Here is a 21218-nt window from a genome sequence, read left to right as displayed (position 1 = left end):
TAAAATAACATCAAATAACATTTGCAACCTGCATTTTAGTTATAAAAATTTCTGTTGTAGAGCAAACAGATTTTTCTTGGGCTGGAGGTTATTTAAAATCTGTATCTTTTTGTCATTACGTCTTCATAAGTTTCACATTATGTTTTTGAAGCATCCTCAATGTTTGAGTGTTTTTAGACACTGGTGATCCAAGGGTTTCTGTGTCTGGTCTCTGCAGAGGCTGAGGTTCTCATAGTGTCGGGTATAAAGAATACAGATGTGTTTGTGGGCGAACAGGCAAGTTTCTCCTGCCAGCTCTCTCGCCGTGCCAAAGGCAGAGTTCAGTGGTGGCTAGACGGCACTCGTTTGGAGAACAGTACCTTCAGTGAAATAAGTGTGGGTGAAGACCATGTCCACACTCTCACCCTAAGGAACCTTTCTCCCAATGATTCGGGTACAGTCCTGTTCAAAACAGGTGGCCTGACGTCCTCTGCCAAGCTGTTAGTGAAAGGTACCAAATGCAGTGGTGCTTGGCAGCACGGAAATCTAAAGGCTTAAAATTTTGAATAGCACTGGACTAATACTGTGTCCATGAATTTCCTAAATCTAAAAGTCGGTTACTCAATCTGTGAAGCATTTAGGTTGCCTTGACCTTGCTTTAAAAGTTACAGTTAGACCATAAATCTTGAATTGTGTCTGAAATCTGTCCTTGAAGTAGTTCAGTACTGTTTGTGTTCTTCAGACTGTATACGCACATTACTGAATTACTTATCCATATTAATAACACTCTAAATCCAAAGTGTCTTTGCACAGACTACCCTGGAGAGTCCTTTGGTTAAGTGCTCAATAATGCAATCCTGACAGAACAGGATTTTATTTACTTTATTCTCTTTTAGGGTTACCCATGCCTAGAATTTAATCTTTTCGTTAGACCCTTTACTGTTAGGCAAAATTATACCGTAAGATGGGTTGAATAAAAAATAAAAATAAACATTTTAATGAAAATTCATGGATGCATGTAGTCCATGTGCCATGTATTTCTAACCTAAAAGTGGATTTGGCTGCAGTATCACGGCTTGCTAATTACTTACAAAATTGGCATACTAATTATTAAATTAGCACACTGATTTTGAGCTTGTATATGGAGCAGGTCTCAATGCAAAGATTTTTACTACTGGCACAGTCAGGCCAGGGGTTCAGATTTTTACATGCCCAGAATTTTTTTTACTGGCCCTTCCATGAAAAAAGCATGATATTCATAATAATTAATCTCAATTAATCATGCTAAAAAAGTACTAAATTAATAATTCAGATGATTTAAATTCAAAAACAAGTTTTTTCATCACAAAAAAGTGTCTGTAGAAGTCAATATATTGTTTGTCTGTTTTTTGCATATTATTGGACATACAGCCTATCACTACTCCAGCTATCCATTTTACAGTCCACAGCAATACATTTTACAATTCAGTTTGTTAATCTACCTGAGGTAAAAATTTATATATAATAGTGAAAGCCCTAGTGGATTCTCCAAAGCATCTAAGTGAAATTGTGCAAGCGACCTTTTTTCGCCTTTTCACACCTTTATTTATATAGCGCTTTTAACAATACAGATTGTGTCAAAGCACTTAACAGTATCAAATTTGAGGAATTTTTGCCCAAAAATTCAAAGAATAAACAATAATGGTCTTGCATGCATTCTAAATCAGATAATTGTACACTCATCAGTCTTCACTGTTTGTTTGTGCTGCATGTACTTTTTCTATAAACTGGCCTTAGTTTGATTTGACACTGCAACTAGGCATGTGTTGGTTGTAATTGACCATGTCCTTGGTCAGTTTGGAGTAGAGAAGCAAAAGATGTTACACTTACCATGTACATCTCAATGTGAAAGAAAAACGAAACAGCTACAACACTGACTTAGATGATGAGGTTGTAAAGGCTGTTGTTTTAAACTGAATAAAGTACCAGGCTTACAGTATATTTTAGTTTTAAACTACATTAAATACCACCCAAAACCTGAAAAAGGCTTGAGGTGAAGAACTCTACTTCAAAGTGCACTGGGGTCTTGTGAATATTACTTATCCCCACCACCAACCCTCTATAGATCCCAATGTGGAGGTGGTCAGTGCCATGGAGGACCAACATGTAGCAGAAAACCAGCCTGCAGAGTTCATCTGTCAGTATTCCCGGCCAGTCAAGGCCATATGGAAGCGAAACGGCATACCTGTGCAAGCAGACGGTCGCAGGGTGATAGTGGAACAGGACTGGACTGTTGCGCGGTTGTACATTAGCTGTGTGGAGCCCCAGGATGGGGGGATATACTCTTGTGAGGCAGAAGGAACCTCTGTTGTGGCACATCTCAGGGTGCAAGGTGAGCACACCTGTGGGCGAAGAGAATCTGTGTGTCATCCATAACTCAAAGCTGGATCATCAAGACTCAGTATAAGACTCGCAAAGACTTTGAGAAATATTAAGTTGTAAATTGCAGAAGTAAGGGCTTACCACAAAGGGATTTACTGGGATACTGGGATTTTTTCCCCCTTTTTTTAACTCCAAAAATGACTGTTTTTAGCAACATCATCATTATCTGGCTGGCTATGCAGTAACCATCATGTGCTTTTATCACAGCTACCTTTGCTTCTTACGCTACTCAATGCTGGATGCTATATGCTAGTGAAATGTTGGAAGAGATTGTAATTGAGTGTGATTGTGCAGGATTCAGTAACTGTTTTAAGTTCAGAAGTTCAAGGCCAGTCAAAGTCATTGTGTACTACAGGGACTTGTTTTGGCGTGTATAAAGCCAGTGTTTTTTCAGGCATTGTCTCTCTCTTGCAGCTAAACCAATTGACATTCTTCAAGAGCTGAGTAACATGGAGACCATTAATGGCGGGGAAGCACTTTTTGAATGCTCCTTGTCTCGTCCTGAAACCAAAGACTGCCGGTGGTTAATCAATGGCAAGCCTGTAAAGGAGTCCGCAAACGTGGAGATTGTTTCCTTTGAGAGTGGCAGACGCCATCTTCTGCTTTTAAAGGACTTGCATCCTTGTGAAAACACAAGGGTTACATTCCAAGCTGGCACTTCATCAACTACTGCTCTTCTGTCTGTCAAAGGTACGTCAATTCTGTAGTATTAGCATTAAATTTAGATAGATGTAAGGTATTACATCAGAATATGTAATTTAGATGATGTAAGGTATTACATCATATTTTATTAAAGAAAAATGACTGCTCTAGTTTTATCGGTCATGACTATATTTTGAATAACAATGCAGTTCATTTTCTACCTTATATATGGTATAGCTTTATTTATTTACTATTATGCTCTAGTTTCATGCTCCCGTATTATAATATATTAAATATGATGCTAAATGCATAAATGTATTTAAATGTTATGGATTTGTTCTGTACAGCTTGGCAACTGGAGGTGGTCAAGCCTTTGGAAGATAAGACCGCCATTGCAGGAGAACAAGTTGAGTTCACTTGTGTTTTGAATGAAGCTGTGCCTGAGAGTGATGTGACTTGGTATGCAAATGGTGTTGAGCTAAAGTGTAATGACCAATGGGCCATGAGAGCCAGTGGCTCTTCCTACAGCCTAATTTTAAAGAAAGCCCAGGCTCAGCCCACACAAGAAATCACATTTGCAGCCCGAGATGCCTTATCAATGGCCAAACTCATCACAATATGTAAGGGTCCTCATTTGTGCCTCATTCATTATAATTTCTGCTATTATGCTTATCTAACTTTTTTTTTTTTTTCATTTTATCTGGTTATTTACAGCTGTGCCTGATCCCCCTGAAGACCCAGAGCTGGTTAGTAAAGGTCCAACATTCGTCACCTTGTCTTGGTTCACACCCCTCAGTGATGGAGGAAGCCCAATCATTGGTTACCGTGTGGAAATGCGTCTAGTGGACAGTGTCCTCTGGCTGCCCTGCCATACAGAACCAGTATGCAACACTGAATTTCTGGTTGAAAACCTCATACCGGGGGCAGGTTACAGGTTCAGAGTGGCAGCCATCAACCGTGCTGGTATTGGAGAGCCTGTCCAGCTGCCTCAAACTGTGACACTTGGTAAGTGGATACTTGCTGAAATAACAAATTTGTTGAAAGCAACCTTATAGAGTACATTGTTTTTTTATCTAACCAAACTGCCTCCATGAGTCCATATAGAAGGCTTGCTATTCTGCCCTAGTTCAGGGCTCCCCGCTCCTGGTCCAGGGGTGTATTCCAGAAAGCAGCTTTTGTGACATACCCGGATATGTTTGAGGATAAGTGAGCGGATAACCTCAGCTTTCGGTTCCTAAATCGGAGGTTACTTTGAGGGTATGTAAGTAACCATAGCAACTTGCTCTCTGAAGATAACCTGCTCCTGAGCAGGTTATGTTCCAGTTCACTTCAGCGCTATCAGAGCATGTATGATCTACTGACGAGCCTTCAGTGGGCGTGACAGATAGCGCACAATATTATATATTATTACAGTACAGTTATGTATATAGCCTACACTATATATATCGGGGCTTGAATTTCGGCGCGGGATTGCGGGGATTGCGCATAATTTAAACCATTCCGCAAATGTAACTTTTATAATGCGAGAAATTCCCGCACAATATTTGCTTAATCTCAGATCAAATTATGAAATACATCCACAGCAGCGAAAAAAGAAATCACCGGTTCAAACAGTCCGTCTATAATTTAGAATTTAATTCCACAAACAGCGCTGCACCGGAGTCCTGCAGCATCGGCGTGCTCTCCGCGGCCTGCGTCGCTCTGATCTTATTCACACAAGGCTGTGTGACGCGCTCTCATATTCTGAGCCGCGCGCAAATGCGACTGAAAACTACTGCGTGCGACTATGAAAAAAATATTTATTTTAGATTTGCAGAGTTGAGTAATGTCACAGACATATCTCATGAATCCTTTCATAAACGAAGAAAGTAGACACAATGTAAATAAGAGATTCATTATGCAGTGTAGAAAGCTTCGTTGATTATAATGGAACTTTGTGAGATCGAGATGAACTAAGGAGAGTGACCGATTTAATGATTAGTAAGGGAGTTTGTAAATGTGATTATTGATTTAATACAGCAGTTCAGTAAACAAGAAGTTAATATTAAGTGACTTACATTGTCTGACTATAACACTGTTGCCTGATTTTGCTCTATTTCCTCGATGAAAATAGTTTGAATCATAGCCACAGCTGAGCTGCTGCGCATCTCCATTCAAACACAGCAGCGTCTCCTTTATGAATGAACAGGCGTTTTTAAACGTATCTAGTGAGTCAATGATTCAATTACCCATTCATAAAGACAGTCACTTCCTTGATTCCTGAATGAATCAGCCGTTCGAACGAATCAATTTAATGAATGATTCAGTGATCAAACCAGTGACTTGTCGCCACCTGCTGGCAGTTTGTTTAAATTTTGACGTATCTTTCAGTTATTCAAATAATTTAATATTTCTATAACCTATTCAAATTGTATATTTAAACATGAATTTATAAATTTAATTGCACTCATACCAACTCTGAGGCTCATTAAACGTCTGAAAATACACCTACAAGCCACTTTTGTGTTCTTCTGCTCCACCTCTGTACAAATTAATTTTGTTAATACTGATTAATTTGATTGATATCTTATTATTCTTATTCTAATTAGAAATTTTAAAAAGCTTATAAATATGTATTTTTAAAAATTTAACAAAAAAGATGACATACTTTTAATAAAGTTAGAAAAATGCCATAAAAATAAAATTCCCCTGTAAATCACTTTAAGGAGTCAAATATCACCCTGTAATGGGATGGCTAATTTTTGATCACAATTTTTGATTAAACATTAGAAAAAAAATAATTAGCCCATCTTAGAAAGCTGAGACATTCCTTCATTCAGAAGGCATAAAACTGAAAGCAACTCAAAATAATGAAACATTAAGTGACATATATTAGTTGAGTTCTTAATGTCAGTTTGAAGGAGATCATGATGTGTTTTGTATAAAATAAAATAAAAATGTAAAAAATACAAAAAAAAAAAAAAGTAATTGAACTGGAATATATGAAATACACTGATTCTGAAAGGCATTCATAAATAGTTTTAATACAGTTCCTAATGTCAATTTGGAGGAGAGCATCAAAACTTAAGCTGTTTTAAAAACCATACATTAAAATTTGTAGACATAAATAAATGAAGACGATTAATTTTGCCCCGATGTCAATTTAGACCCCCCCGAATCTATAAATCCCCCCCCCCATGTGACCCATGTAAGGGGAATTTCAGTTTAAAAACGAAATTAGGCCCTGTATATATATATATATATATATATATATATAGTTGTATGTTATTTTAATGATAAAGCGCTAATATAAGTAATAAATAAGGTTAGCCTATATATTGCTCTAATATGGTTATTATATTTTATTGGCATATATAACAGTTATCTGTATAAATTATAAAACACTATTATGAAAATGTAATGTTTAATTTATTATATTAGCCTATATATATATATATATAGGCTAATATAATAATATAATTTATTACATTTTATATTATCATCTCACACATGGATCGGCATTTTCTATAATGTATTTCTATAATAAAAATACATATCTGATATGACTTAATATATAATTAGCATCAAACAAACAATATAATTCTTATTCTCAAGGATTAAAGATTAAACGGAAAAAAAATAAAAATGATTGCAAAACCATCATACCACCTTTGAACAGAAGAAGAAGAAAGAAGCATTATGGCGCGCTTATTCTTAGCGTCCGTTTCCATTGTGACTCGTCGATTCGTCGCTCTGTTGAGAATGTCTTGAGTCTTAACCAGGAACATACTCTGAGTTGAATGAACTTACTCCCGGACGCATTTTTGGAACCACATACCTCGAGTAAGCAAGGTTTGGGGTTAATCAACCGAAAGTTCAGGGTTTATCTGACGGTAAGTTAACCATGCTTTCTGGAATACACCCCTGGAGAACTACTTTCTTGCAGAGTTTAGTTTCAACTGTGCTCCAACACACCTGGCTGTAGCTTTAAAGTAAACCCAAAAACCTTAATTACAGCTGGAAATAAACTCAGAAGGAAAGTGGCTCTCTAGGACCAGGAGTGAAGAACTCTACCCTAGATGCTACAGTAGTAGTAGAACACTAAAAACGATACTCTAAACAAGTGTATTTTGTATTTGTTGTGTTTTGTATTTGTTCTTGTTGAATTCTTGCTACATTTCTTCAACTGTTCTTTGAATGGACCTTGGATCTACAGATGCACCAGTGACCATGACCAAAATGTTAAGCAGCTCTAAGATCCAGAAAGGAAAGATGGTTCGTTTGGAGTGTGAACTTTCTACAGAGAACAAATCAGTCACATGGCTACAGGACAACAGAGAGATAGAGGTTGGGGTCAAGTACCAAATGGTAGCAGAAGGAAAGAGCCAAGTTTTGCTCATAAAGGATTTCCAGTCTACAGATCAGGGTGTCTATTCTTGTGTAGCCTCAGAAGAGGTAAAGACTTCAATCAACCTAAACCTCGAAGGTACTTTGCTTAAACTCACATCTAACTTACTATTGTTGTTTTTTTGTCAACCTCATATGTGGAAATAATCATTTGTGTATGTCTTGGTCATAGTGTTTGGAACTTTGCTACTTCGTGATTTTCTTCATTACGAGATTACAGTCTCCAAATATCTTTTACCCGTCTCTTTCCAACTTCTTCAGGTTACTGTCATATGCATGTCAATAAGACTGCACTGTCAAAATAGTGTTTTCTGCAACAAGTAGTCTACTAGATATTTATCTCATATCTCATTTTAGTAAATGTTACTACAACCATTACATTACATTTCAGTGTCTTTTCTTTTCACATTTTTAGCTCCTCTGTTTTTCACTTATTTTTTTACTTCTCTTTATTGTTACAGTGATAAACTTTATTCAAATTTTTTTATTATTCACAATTTAGTGTAGTTTAATTGCAGTCAAATTGCTGTTGCAAAGAGATTGTTGATATATCTAATATAATTTTCCAACATAAAAATGTTATCATATGCATGAGTAAGATTTATGATGGCTCCCTGATTACAGGAGATGACACAACAGTTTCTCAGGATGTGGGCAGCCAGCCCAAACTGCCTCCTGAGGCTGCTTCTGAGGGCGATTTACATGCTCTATGGGATGCAGTGGCCAAGAAGAGGAGAATGAGTCGGGAACCCACATTAGATTCAATTTCAGAGTTGCCAGAAGAAGATGGAAAAGAAAAAGCCCAGAGAAAAGAAGGAAAAGTACCTGAAAAGGAAGTGAGACCTGTTGAACCAACTCCCAAGATCACAGGGGAGCCTAATCTCTATACAAGTTCTGATGAGGAATCTCTCAGTGGGACAACAAGCTTGGTGTCTTACCTAAAGAAAAGCAGCAAGTCCTCTATGACTGTGGAAAGTCACACTGAGACTATTGCCTCCAAGAAACTGTATGAGCACTTCCAGATGACAGAGCAATCTGTTACAAAGACATCTGTGGAGCCCCTCATGGAAGCTCAGAAAGGGGATGAGTTGCAAGATGCTGCTGTCAAGATTCAGGCAGCCTTCAAAGGTTATAAAGCCAGGAAGGACATGCGACCAGTCTTCAAAGAAGTATTTAAGGATCAGACTAAGGAGCCCAATGGGACAATTCATCTCGAGTGCATTGTGGAGGGTAAGCCAGATAAAGTTTGCTGGCTGAAAGATGGTGAACCCTTAACAGATGGCAAGCACCACCATATTGACATCTATAATGATGGCACCTGCTCTCTAGTAGTGACAGCTGCCACAACCAAAGACACAGGTGTATATACTTGTGAAGTAACCAATAAGTTTGGTGTTTCCATGCATAGTGGCAAAGTCACTGTAGGGTCCCTGCGGGAATCTTCTGGGCGACGCCCACTCACTCTGGGCTACAGTGCAGATAGTGAAGCTGAGAGCTCCTCAGGGAGTGAGATGGATGAGACTTTACGGCAAGCAAGTAAACGATTACGGCGACTTCTTCGTACTCGCCTCCCTCCAGATGTGGAAGAGGAACCTTTTGTTAGTGCAGATGAAGGAGATTTACCACCCACGGACTTACAGTCTTACCGGGAAGACGATCAGTATATCTACATCCGTTTTGATAATCGTGCAGAAGCTCAAGTAGCTTCCCAGCGCTTCCAGGAAATGTTTACTTATCAAGGAGTACCAATCGAAACAGCCATCATAGCAGTGGCAGGTGCTAAGGTAGAGCTGCGTATCACAAAGATGGGTCTCTCCCAAGATGGCTCCCAAACCCCAACTCAGGACCGACCGATGCCTGCTTTCATGACAGGAGCCCCTGGTATGACACTTCTTCCATGTGGTTCTACCATAAATGTTTTTGCTGCTGTTGTTTGGTTCTTCGTAAAGTTGCATGATTCAGAGCTGGATTTTGTTTGTCATTATAAGGCAGCACTTTTGAAATGTACAAAAAATGTTGCGACTTGCTTGTTTTGGATCTTAAAGTGATGGCATGCCATGTTTTCGCCTAGTTCAGCTTTTCTCCTCAAAAAAATTGCCATGTTCTGTTCTTTTCGGTTTTGTTTGCTCTTCCCTGTTCTCTTAATTGCCTACCAACCTCCCAGCGGCTCCCGTCTTCCTGACGGACCTCCGTAGCCAAGATGTTCCTGATGGGTTTCCAGTCAGTTTTGACTGTGTAATTGTTGGCATCCCCCCTCCCACTGTGAGATGGTTCAAGGATGGAAAGATGTTGGAGGAAAACGACCACTACATGATCAATGAAGACCAGGAAGGCCATCACCAGCTGATCATCACAGCTGTGCTGCCCACAGACATGGGCGTGTACCGATGCATGGCTGAAAATGACAGTGGCATCGCCTCCAGCAAGGCTGAGCTGAGGGTGGACAGTGAGTACACTGTTAAAAGAAAGTGTTAATCAAAACTCAAAACTCACAAATGTAGACAAATGGTGTTCCAGATTGAAACGTTTTAACAAAGATGGCACTTTCTTTTACCGGTGCATCTGTGAAGTGTAAGAATGTGACTGCATGTGTTTTATCATTGTTGTTGTTTGTCTCTAGAAGGCCTAAAAATGCACCTACTTTCTCAACATACTTAAGATGAATGCTCTTCAGAACTAATTAAATATCCTTTCATCTGTTTTCTTCATTTTTGTTGATTTGTTGTTTGAATATTGAGTGAATTTTTTTTTTTTTTTTGGATATTTATTTTATACTATTCTTAAAGACTCAAGATTTCAAGACTCGTGTTGTTTGATTATTGATTCCGTCTTGTGTATTTTTAAAGTGTCTTGCAGCTCAGACTATGACACAGCAGCCGATGCCACAGAGACATCTTCCTATGTCAGTGCTAAAGGTTATGTGTCTAGGTAAGATTCAGTCATTTAATTTAAAGTGATTTTTATGACGTTTTTATGTCAGTACTACAAGGATAAAATAGATTTTGCTCAGATCCTGCCAAAATAAACATCTGATTTAAATTTCATGCTAGTTCTAAATTGGCTTCTGCTTGTGTTTGGATTGCTCTTTTAGCTCAGAGCACAGGGACACAGAGGCTTTTGAGTCGGTGGCAGAGGACGAGCAGCTTCCTCAAGTTGTGGATGAGTTACATGATTTATTCCTCAGTCCCGGAGCACCCATTGCCAAAATGAGTGTCAAGGTCAAAGGTCAGCTATGTTTTTTTCCATGAATGCAAATTCTGTTTAATTTCAGATTCTATTTCATCTGTATTCTGATTAATTATGCACTATTTATTCCAAGTGTTTCCTTTTTTGCATCTGCACCTGTTGTATCTATTCAACTCTAGTTGCTCTAACCATAATGACATTAATGTCCTTAATCCTTCTTTGTATCCAGTCTATTTGTTATGAACTTGTTTATATTCCTAATAAACATGCACATTGTTTTGCATCTAAGTCTACTGTAATTTTCAGCTGTTGCATTTGCAGATGTCAAATGGGTGGCAAACATAATTTCATGTTCAACGCCTTTCTGCAGGATTTCCCACACCAAGGGTTTACTGGTTTAAGGATGGCACCCCACTCCAAGCCTCCAGCAGAATTGCATTGTCGACCGAGCGAGATCAGCACAGTCTTGAGATTTTGGATGTTAAGCGCGAGGACACGGGAGAATACTCAGCATATATTAGCAATATAGCTGGCTCTGCCTACTCTTCAGCACGACTGAATGTACTGGGTAAGTGTTCCTTTGATACTTTAACTCTTTTTATATGTAGCTTGCATGGGGTCTTTGTAAGACTGTGACAGGAAATGGAAGCGTGTTGAAATTATAAATTATTAATCATAATTACAGTAAAATTGTTCTCCAAATTAAATGTGCTAAATAAATTCTAAAATGTTTTTCTGTTTGTTTCTTTTTTTACTTTCATTAATTAGCTCCTGGAGAGCGCCCCGCACCTGAACAGGGACGAATGAGAGGTAAGCATCTATCTTGCATACAGCACGTGTGATTATGATTCATTGTTCCACATGATGTAAGATGCAAATACGTTTTGAAATTTAAAGTATTGATATGAAAGATTATGCATGCATGTAATTTGCCACACCACTTGTGTTCCACAAATAGATTCAAAGGTGCCACTTGTGCCACCACGCTTCCTGGAGAGGTTCAGCAACAAGAAGGTGAAACGGGGAGCAAGTATAACGCTGTCAGTCAAAGTGGAAGGTATGGTGTGTTGCCACAATAAATTATATACTAAGAAAATTACTTTAGATTTCAATTTTGAGAAATAGACATTCAGTTGCGCATTACAAAAGGTGAAGTATGTAAAACTAAGTTACTGTCTTCCAAAGGCTCCCCAACCCCATCTGTAAACTGGTTAAAGGAAGTGTCAGATAAGGATGTTCTGTGGATCAAGGCAGACACACCAGGTTACAAGGTGGCCAGCTCTGGCCGTCAACATAGTCTCATCCTCATGGAAGTGGAAAAAAAACATGGCGGCATGTACACATGCATCGCCACCAACCGTGCTGGACAGTCAGTCAACACAGCCCGACTGGATGTGGAGACAGGTCAGGAACTCATGGTTCAGTTATTGACCATAGTGGTGTCAGAATCACGTGACTTTTAAATATTATTTTATTATACCAAGATTTTGGCTGGTACTGTATGTGTAGTCTTTTCATCATGCTTACTTTTCTGTCCAACAGCACCAGAGCAAAAGAAAGTTGGGCCAGAGTAAGTTTAAATATAAAAGCTTACAGCTGTCAATTTAGATACTTCTATTCATCTAAACATTTTAAAGTTTTAGAGATTTATAATGTTTTTTCTTTTTCTCCAGGGTTCTGGGAATTACTATCAGCCCACCACAGGAAGAGGGCAAAGGTAAATATTTGATATTGATGTTCTATTTTTATTTTTTATTTTTTTGAACTACTTTTGTTTACTATCAGTGCACTGTCAGATTACATCAGAGTGAGCGACTGCCATCATGTATTTGTCAAATAATCTGCAACAATACAAATGATTACTGTCATCACATCTCAGGAGAGATCAAACTACCTTCCTTCGGTGAAGTGGGTACAGAGGAGTTCTTACAAAAACTCACAACCCAAATCACAGAAATGGTATCTGCCAGGATTACTCAAGGTAAGAGAGAACTTTTTTTTTTTTTTTTGCTTTTTATTTTCAGTCAATAATATTGAGCAAAATATTTTTGTAATCTGCACGGCCGGACTAAATTACAATATGTATAAATATATGTACTATTTATACTGTACTAACTTTTATTAAATTAGCCTTCTTGATTTGTCAATTTTATTGTATGCCATTTTGCACTATTAATAAATATTTATCTTGCTAATGTAGTCTTTTTCTACAGATGCATCCTAATATTCACTCAAAACAGTGTGCACTGTTTTTGAATGAGTTTAGTGTGTGCTCAAATGTTTGAATTGATGTCACAGGATGTACTGAGTACTGAAATGGAGTACACCTGTTGCAAATTCACTGTTTTAAATAATTAATTATACTCTGGAAATTTTTAATGAACACATACTCTGTAGATTCGTTAACTTCCCTTCTGTTATATATTTCAAAAAAAAAAAATATGTATCTCTGGATCCCTCAATTCCTACACAGCTCACTGACTCCATTCTTTTGTCTATCCATCAAACTATCCATCCATCCTCTCAACCCTCTATTCACTCACATTCTCATTGAAGCATTGATTTGTTCAGACAGCTTACAGAACCATCAAGTGCTCCAGTGGATGAAATCTTGGCCCAAAGTAACCAGTATGTATCCGCAGAACCTCCAGTGTAACACACCAGAACCTTGACTTTTTCTCCATGAGGCTATGCTGTTGTTAATCACTTTGCTTGTATGTTTCTTTGGCTCTCAACATTTTTTAAAAAGGAATAAATTTAAGATCTTTAATAATGTTAAAAATGCTTCAAGTATTGCCTAGTGGTAATAAAGTCATGGTTCTTTAAAATCAGGGCCATTTGTCACAATTCAAAATAAACTGGACATTCTGAAATTCAGTGGATGCAGACTGTCTCATTTTTACACTTTCAAGGTGTCTCTGTTTCAGTATATACAAAGAAAATGGATGAACGCATGAGCAATAGGCTTACATTAGTGTTTGTGTGGGCACAATTTTACTTTTACACAAGCATGATATAGTGCATGTTAAATCACAGGAGAAATATAATGAAGTACAGTATTAGTTATTATATTCTGAGTCATAGATGATTAAAAAGTAACTGATAGTGGACCTTACAAGTGGTGAGCTCAAATCATTGTCAAATATATGCATTTTTTGTCATTTATTTTCCATCATTTCTCTGCTTCTACCAAAGCAATGGAAAAAGCTTGTCTGGTGAATATTCTCTAAAATATGCTCAAAATGATCAATGGATGAATGAATGACTGAGAGAACTTAGTTTGTAAAATAACAAAATTCTATTACCTCTTATTTAGAAACAGTATTTTAAATCCACTGGACCCCAAACTTTTCAAACCATCACTCTTTATGTCTTATTCAAATTATTATCATGGACCCCCACCACCCTGTCTCGCCTAAATATGGTAATAGCTTGAAACACAATCACATTTTACGGGTAATAAACCAAATAAACCAATTTACACTTTTGATTTGTAGGCTAAATAAAAACGATTATTGCTGCTTACCTTCTCTTTAGTTTAGGTCATCGAAACTGGGACAGTTTTCCTCATAAATCATTCTCACCATCCATTTTGGAGAGATAATTTCCAAATCCATGTTTCCACCATTTTGTATCTTTTCGGGCTGTCTGACTTTCAAGCAAGGTTTTGTTTTTTGCTATAGTTTTAGTACGGAGGTTACCGTAGCCTAATAACCGTCTGTTCAGTCAATTCGCGGTATTTTTTTAAAAACGGCGGCTTTCACAGCGGAAGCATCGCGAGATTTAAATTTACGCAGGCGATTCTTCGAATGGCAGTAGTGTAATATTAACCGTTGACTTTAGTAACACTGACGATTCACATCAGCTAGCAGCATGTCAAATATGTAAATTTATAAAGAAATAAAATTATTTTTTTATTATTATTATTTTAAGACCCGTATGTCCTCGTGCTGTAGTTTTGAAACAAATGTTGTAAAGATATAGGCCTATCATGTCTAAATTACCACACAAACACCATAAGGATGTTAATATTAGGCCTATATCAAGTTTATATGTTGAAGACCATTCTGAAGTACATATGTTAAAGATGTGTACAGTGTAGCCTATATATATATATATTTTTTTTTGACTTTGAAATGTTTGCTTAAAATATAAAATTTGGGGTACCTATCCCTGATAGCACACGTACATCTCGGAGACGTCTATTTGACGGAGACGAGTGTTTGCTCATCTGCAATACGTCTATTGGACGTTTCCTTTTAGATGTCAAATAGACGTCTATTAGATGTCTTTAAGATGTTTACGATTTAGAATGTGTGTAAAACTGACATCTGAAAGACGTTTGTCAGACGTTTAGACAGCAGATGCTTTCCAGATCAAGAGATCTTTAACAGACATCTTGCAGACGTACGTGTGCTATCTGGATATTTTTGCTATTTATTATCATTATTATTATTATTATTATTATTATTATTATTCAAATTTCATGTCCAGATTTATATTTTCAAATTACATTCTGAATATGCATCTGCTGATTTTTTTTAATTGAATATCGTAATCTGAGCAAATGTATTGAAGTCCTATGCAAATGTGATGCTAAAGCCCATGCTGTCAGACATGATACTAAAATATTCTTGTGGCCATAATTAATTGACACAATACCTCTCTCTTCCTCTATCCTTTTGGTCCCTGTCTGCCTCAAGCTTCATTACGTGTCCCAGGAGCTGACAGCGATGATGAAACAAAAACACCATCCCCATCTCCATATCACGGGCGATCACGCCCTCCATCTCTGATCGCAGACTCATCATCTGAGTCTGATGAAGGAGATGCCAGGGGAGAGGTATTAAAAATAACACATTCTCAGTGTCATCAACAAATTCATTTTAATATTATAACTAATGTGTTGTGTCAAACCTGAACATAAGAATTTCAGACAATTTTTTAATACATTCATTTATTGAAAAAGGGGAAATAAAAATGGACGTGTAATGTTAGTATCATAATTCTGTAGTTCATATAAATTTTTAGGTAAGTTAAGCATCTGGTTAATCTTCAATTCACAGAAGGATATTTAAAAGCAGAATCCAGAGCTTTCTCATATTCTAAAGGGTGAAGAGGGCAAGTCACATTTTCCAAATGCTCTGTTATCTCAATGATTCTGTGCAGATGTTTGATATCTATGTGGTGACTGCTGACTACAACCCCATGGGAGTCAGCAAAGATGCCATCGCTCTGAAAGAGGGCCAGTATGTGGAGGTTCTGGATTCTGCCCACCCACTTAAATGGCTGGTCCGCACCAAGCCCACCAAATCCAATCCATCTCGCCAGGGATGGGTCTCACCTGCGTATCTCGACAAAAGACTGAAGGTCAGTTTAGGATCATTCAAAATGGATAACTGGTCACGTAGTGGTGAAATATTGATTTAAAAATGTGTGCATTTGCTTGTGCATCTTATAATTTCTCACTGATGATGGAATGGTTGTGTTGTAGCTGTCTGCAGAGGCTGCAGACCTCCCAGAGACCATGAGAGAAGAAGTCACAGAGACGGAGTACAAGAAGAAACTCTGGTAAATTTGGACATTTTATTAAAAGTGCAATGTGCATTTTAATTTGTACTACTTTAGTAATTCTACCTCGGTTTCACTTGTATCTAGTCAACTCGTCCAGGAGCTGATCAGCACAGAAACTGAGTTTCTGAAGGAGATTGAGTTCTTCGCATCACACCATCTGAAGCGTGTGGATGAAGAGAGCACACCATCTGAAATCGCCAGCCAGAAGGAAACCATCTTCCGTAATATCAATGATTTGAAATCCTTCCACAGCAGGTACACAGTTCAGACAATCAGATATTATGGTTAATTCTACAACTCATCTACAATTTTCATTTTCAAGGAGTATAAGAATTGTTTTATTTATGTGCTAGTCTAGACATATGGAATTTGACAACAACATAATGAAGTTGACTGTTTTCCAGTACTTTGCTGCCTGGTCTGCGTGATTGTGACACGGATGATGACATTGCCATGCATTTCCTGAGAAACTCTGAAGGGTTTGAGAAATATTTGCAGTACCTCATTGGACAATTACAAGCTGAGTCCGTCATCAGTGAGAAAGAAGTGCACCAATATTTCAAGGTGGGTTTACAAAATATTGACCGTATAGTTATGGATTTCTGGGGGCATAAAAATTGCATTAGAAAAAACGACATTTGATCTTTTTTGTCTTTAAAGTCGTCAAACGATTAATTTTTGTTTACATAATATATGTGTGTGTACCGTGTATATATATTATGTATATTTAAATACACACACATGCATGTATATATTTAAGAAAAATATGTTATGTTTATACATTTAAAATATTTGTATGTAATATCAATTATATTAATATACATGGAAATATTTTCAAAATATATATTGTATGTGTGTGTATTTATATATACATAATATATGTGTGCATACTGTGTATATTTATTATGTAAACAAAAACTTTTATTTTGGATGCGATTAATCATTTGACAGCACTACTTTAAACTGAAAGAATTTGGTACTCAGACACAGAACATAACATGTTTCATGTATTTTTTCATTAGGATTATACAGTCTCGGAGTTGGCAAATGTTGACCCCTCAGAGGGTCCAGTGCTAAGCATCAACGCTTACCTTCAGAGACCACAGGAGAGAATTCAGAAGTACAGAGCTTTACTGAAGGTAATAAATAATTAAATACCACAATATCACGGTCTAACTTTTAGAAGTGACCAACACATTTCCAAATTTCACATGATTTCACTCTAGGAATTGATCCGGAACAAGGCGAGGAACGGTCAAAACTGCTGTTTGTTGGAGCAGGCCTATGCCATGGTGTCGTCCCTCTCCCAGCGCTCAGAAAACACACACCATGTATCTCTCATAGAGAACTACCCCGCCAATCTGGAGGCGCTGGGAGAACCTATTAGACAGGTAAAGTCCCTAACTCAAATTGTCACCAGGTCTTACCTGTTTCACCTATTTGTAGTAAATTTAAAAACGTTTCAAATTGAAGTGTAAAATGAAGTTCTGGATTTTTCTACAGGGGCCCTTCACTGTTTGGGAAGGAGCTCCTGGAATTCGAACACCTTCCAGAGGTCACCACCGGCACGTCTTCCTCTTCAAAAACCACGTAGTCATCTGCAAACAGAAGAGAGACACGAACACAGACACCCAAACATATGTGTTCAAGAATATGATGAAGGTTGGAGCTTTGAAAAAGCTTTTAAATGGCTGAAATTAAGTGATGCACATACTGTGTTTAACACAAAATTTACTAAGGCCAATGCTGAGAATTAAAAATGGCCAAATACTGTCTTCATAGGGATTTCTTAATTACTGATTTGACACATAGCATCACTTATATGATAATATTGTTTATAAAAATCTAATGCATTATAAAATAATTGTGTTTTTCCTTTAGCTTACAAACATTGATGTGAACGAGACCGTGGAGAGTGATGAAAGAGCGTTTGAGATCTGGCATGAGCGTGAGGACTCCGTGAGAAAATACACGTTGCAGGCACGGACTGTTATCATCAAGAACTCATGGCTCCGCGACCTCCGTGACCTTCAGCAGCGCTACAGCATGCCAGCATGGAGTAAGTCTGCAGCGTTAGCATGATATAGCATGTTAGCATCAGCCTGGTTCCCTTGACAAAAACCTAAAAGGATTTTTCCATTGTCTAACTGGATTATTGCAGAAAGTAAGCTCAAATACAATTGCCAAAATAAAAAGTTAAGCTAAAAATGAACAACACCACTGAGCTTCCAATAACTCTTTTCAACTTTGTTTAAAATCTGTATGTTGGAAAGTTTGAGTTAGAATAGTTTGCAATAGCATGATAATAAACACAATGAAGCTGCAAAAGTGGACTAGTGTGTAGATGAATTTACCTGTCTTGTGTGATTTAATGTCCTCAACTCCTTCTGTAGTCCCATTTAGCCACAACTACCTTTTTAAAGATCAGTAAAAGCTTTACAAAAAAAAAATCACTTTTTTAATTACTGATGTATTTTATGTCTTTTATTTAAAAAAGTCTTTCATTAATTACTCACCCTCATGTCGTTCCAAACCCGTAAGACCTTCGTTCATCTTCAGAACACAAAAACAGCGTGTGCGTGCTGAACGTAAACAACGCTAATTACGTTGATTACATTCTGGGGTACTCTCCAAAATGGTGGAACTCGGGGAGAAGAATTGTTGAATAAGTTATGTTATTATTGTTTTCTTTGCGCACAAAAAGTATTCTCGTAGCTTTGTAAAATTACATTTGAACCCCTGATGTCACATGGACTATTTTACTGATGTCCTTGCTACGTTTCTGTGCGTTGATCATGGTAATATCCTTGCTGTCTATGGAGGGTCAGAGAGCTCTCAGATTTCATCCAAAATATCTTAATTTGTGTTCCGAAGATGAACGAAGGTCTTACAGGTTTGGAAAGACATGAGGGTGAGTAATTAATGACAGAATTTTCATTTTTGGATGAGCTATCCCTTATACAATGTCATGTTCTTAAATAATACAATAAAAAAACACCTATTAAAATATAAAATTTTAAATATAAAATTTAGCATTTTACTTTTATTACAGGCCCTCCAGATTTTGACGCAGTGTTGACAGACTGCACAGCAGAGCTCGGACAGACCGTAAAGCTCGCCTGCAAGGTCACTGGTGCCCCCAAACCACAGGTCACCTGGTACAAAGGTGAGGAACCAAATCTTAGGTGTTGACGTCCAAACCAAATCTTGATGTCCTCTTAGAAGTAAAGTAATTCATCCATCTGTTTCACAAACAGACGGGCGTGCCGTGGAAGCGGATCCTCATCACATCATCATTGAGGATCCAGATGGCTCTTGCACACTCATTTTGGACAACATGACAGCAGACGACTCAGGACAATACATGTGCTTCGCCACCAGCTCTGCGGGCAACGCCAGCACACTAGGCAAAATCACTGTGCAGGGTGAGTGAGCAACCTGATGTTTCCAACTTAGTAAAGCTGGTTTCACTCCATTTAATTCCTGCTCATTTTTATTTAACCTCTTGCAGTACCTCCACGTTTTGTGAATAAGATCCGGAATGCGATACTTCATCCAGGAGAAGATGCTCAGTTCACCTGCATCATCCAGAGTGCACCGAGTCCCAAGATAAGGTAGTCGCTCCATTTACACTATCATTTATGTTATTTCCATGTTTAAATAACGAGTCAAAATGACTCAGAAGATCTGATATTATAATATTCAAATCAATGCATTCCATAAATAACTTCCAAAAACCCAACAGTTTTTCCCCTTGCGTTATCTAATTTGCTAACTAAATGAATTTAGTTAATGTTAAACTATGCCATTTCCCTGGACAGATGGTTCAAAGATGGTAAACTACTGACAGACCTGGAGAAGTTTCAAACATACAGTGAATCGCGCAGTGGAGTGTTGGTTCTAGTTATCAAGAACCCTGGAGAACGAGACCTTGGACACTATGACTGTGAGGTATGGAGATTGTTACTTTAGTCCTTTCAGTTCTTACTTTCCTCCAATCGTAAGGAAATAAGTCTTATCATATTATTCATTTGCAGCTGTCGAACCGTCTGGGCAGTGCCAGGTGTGCAGCACAGCTGATCACTCCTGCTGTGGCAATGGCAGGAGAACGTAGAGCAGATCAGGCCATCAGTATAGAAGGTAAAAGAGATGCCTGTCAATACATATATGCCACCCAGTTAAAAATCATTCCCAGCCATCTGTTATTACATTACTTACTGAAAACTAAAAATGCATTAAATAAAAAAAAAAAAAAGTACACATCCTGATACAATATTTATTGGTTTTAATAAAGGGTCTACAAAACCATACTATGCAAGATGGTTTTAGAAATGATCAGGTCCAGAAAATAAGAAAAGTATATTTTGTAAAGTGCATTCACTTATATTTAGAATTTAGGAATATGTTTTTCATATTTTAGCATCATGTTTGTACCTCTTTGACAAGCAATGAATTGACTGAAATTTGACAACTGAAAATAATTTGATGTTTTTAAAAGATGTTACAATTTTTTTACCATTTTTATTGTTTTTACAACTAGTAACGGAACAAGAGACGAAAATACCGAAGAAAACCATAATTATGTAAGTCTCATACATACACACACCTAAGCACAAAATTTAATACACTGCTATTCAAAGTTTTTATTCGGTAAGGACGCATTGCATTGATCAAAAGTGACAGTAAGGCTCTTAAATTGTTACACAATATTTTCTAATTAAATGCTGTTCTTTTGAACTTTCTATTCATCACAGAATCCTGAAAAAAAATCATTAGTTTCCAGAAAAATACTAAGCAGAACAACTGATTTCAAGCTTGATGATAAATAGGAAATGTTTCTTAAACAGCAAATCAACATATTAGAATGATTTCTGAAGGATCATGTGACACTGAAGACTGGAGAAATGATGCTGAAAATTTGTCTATTACAGGAATACATAGAATATTAAAATACATTAAAATAGAAAATGATTTTAATCATAATATTTCACAATATTACTGTATTTTTGATCAAATAAATGCAGCCTTGG

General features: G+C 37.3%; 2 protein-coding genes across 5 annotated transcripts in view; one reads left to right on the top strand and one right to left on the bottom strand.

Moving 5' to 3' along the window:
- Positions 1–15281, bottom strand: part of dtna (dystrobrevin, alpha) — a 145926-nt gene extending 130645 nt beyond the window's left edge. For 2 of the 4 annotated variants that reach the window (XM_058764922.1, XM_058764923.1), the window contains exons 1-2: positions 14141–15278; positions 2204–2360 (exon numbers count right to left, since the gene is read on the bottom strand). In XM_058764922.1, coding sequence (XP_058620905.1) covers positions 2204–2267 — 64 coding nt within the window. In that variant the 5' untranslated portion in view covers positions 2268–2360; positions 14141–15278. Of the gene's footprint in view, positions 1–2203; positions 2361–14140 lie in introns of all 4 variants that reach the window. The other 2 variants (XR_009269017.1, XM_058764921.1) reach the window with 2 other exon arrangements.
- The window catches only part of obscnb (obscurin, cytoskeletal calmodulin and titin-interacting RhoGEF b), a 57662-nt gene that overhangs the window by 33935 nt on the left and 2509 nt on the right, over positions 1–21218 (top strand). The window contains 31 exon segments of the mRNA XM_058764906.1: positions 218–490; positions 2815–3090; positions 3390–3662; positions 3757–4047; positions 7238–7507; positions 8053–9309; positions 9593–9874; positions 10275–10356; positions 10520–10653; positions 10985–11182; positions 11383–11424; positions 11573–11671; positions 11800–12018; positions 12157–12184; positions 12288–12331; positions 12494–12595; positions 15318–15457; positions 15784–15984; positions 16109–16185; positions 16273–16443; positions 16593–16752; positions 17211–17327; positions 17415–17579; positions 17692–17850; positions 18070–18247; positions 19241–19354; positions 19446–19613; positions 19700–19802; positions 20010–20139; positions 20226–20328; positions 20729–20771. Of these exon segments, the coding sequence (XP_058620889.1) occupies positions 218–490; positions 2815–3090; positions 3390–3662; positions 3757–4047; positions 7238–7507; positions 8053–9309; positions 9593–9874; positions 10275–10356; positions 10520–10653; positions 10985–11182; positions 11383–11424; positions 11573–11671; positions 11800–12018; positions 12157–12184; positions 12288–12331; positions 12494–12595; positions 15318–15457; positions 15784–15984; positions 16109–16185; positions 16273–16443; positions 16593–16752; positions 17211–17327; positions 17415–17579; positions 17692–17850; positions 18070–18247; positions 19241–19354; positions 19446–19613; positions 19700–19802; positions 20010–20139; positions 20226–20328; positions 20729–20771 (5899 nt within the window).

This window comes from Onychostoma macrolepis, chromosome 24, assembly GCF_012432095.1.
Source record: "Onychostoma macrolepis isolate SWU-2019 chromosome 24, ASM1243209v1, whole genome shotgun sequence".
Lineage (NCBI taxonomy): Eukaryota > Metazoa > Chordata > Actinopteri > Cypriniformes > Cyprinidae > Onychostoma > Onychostoma macrolepis.
Note: the sequence above shows the minus strand (reverse complement) of the source record. Positions and strands in the feature narration are given on the sequence as shown.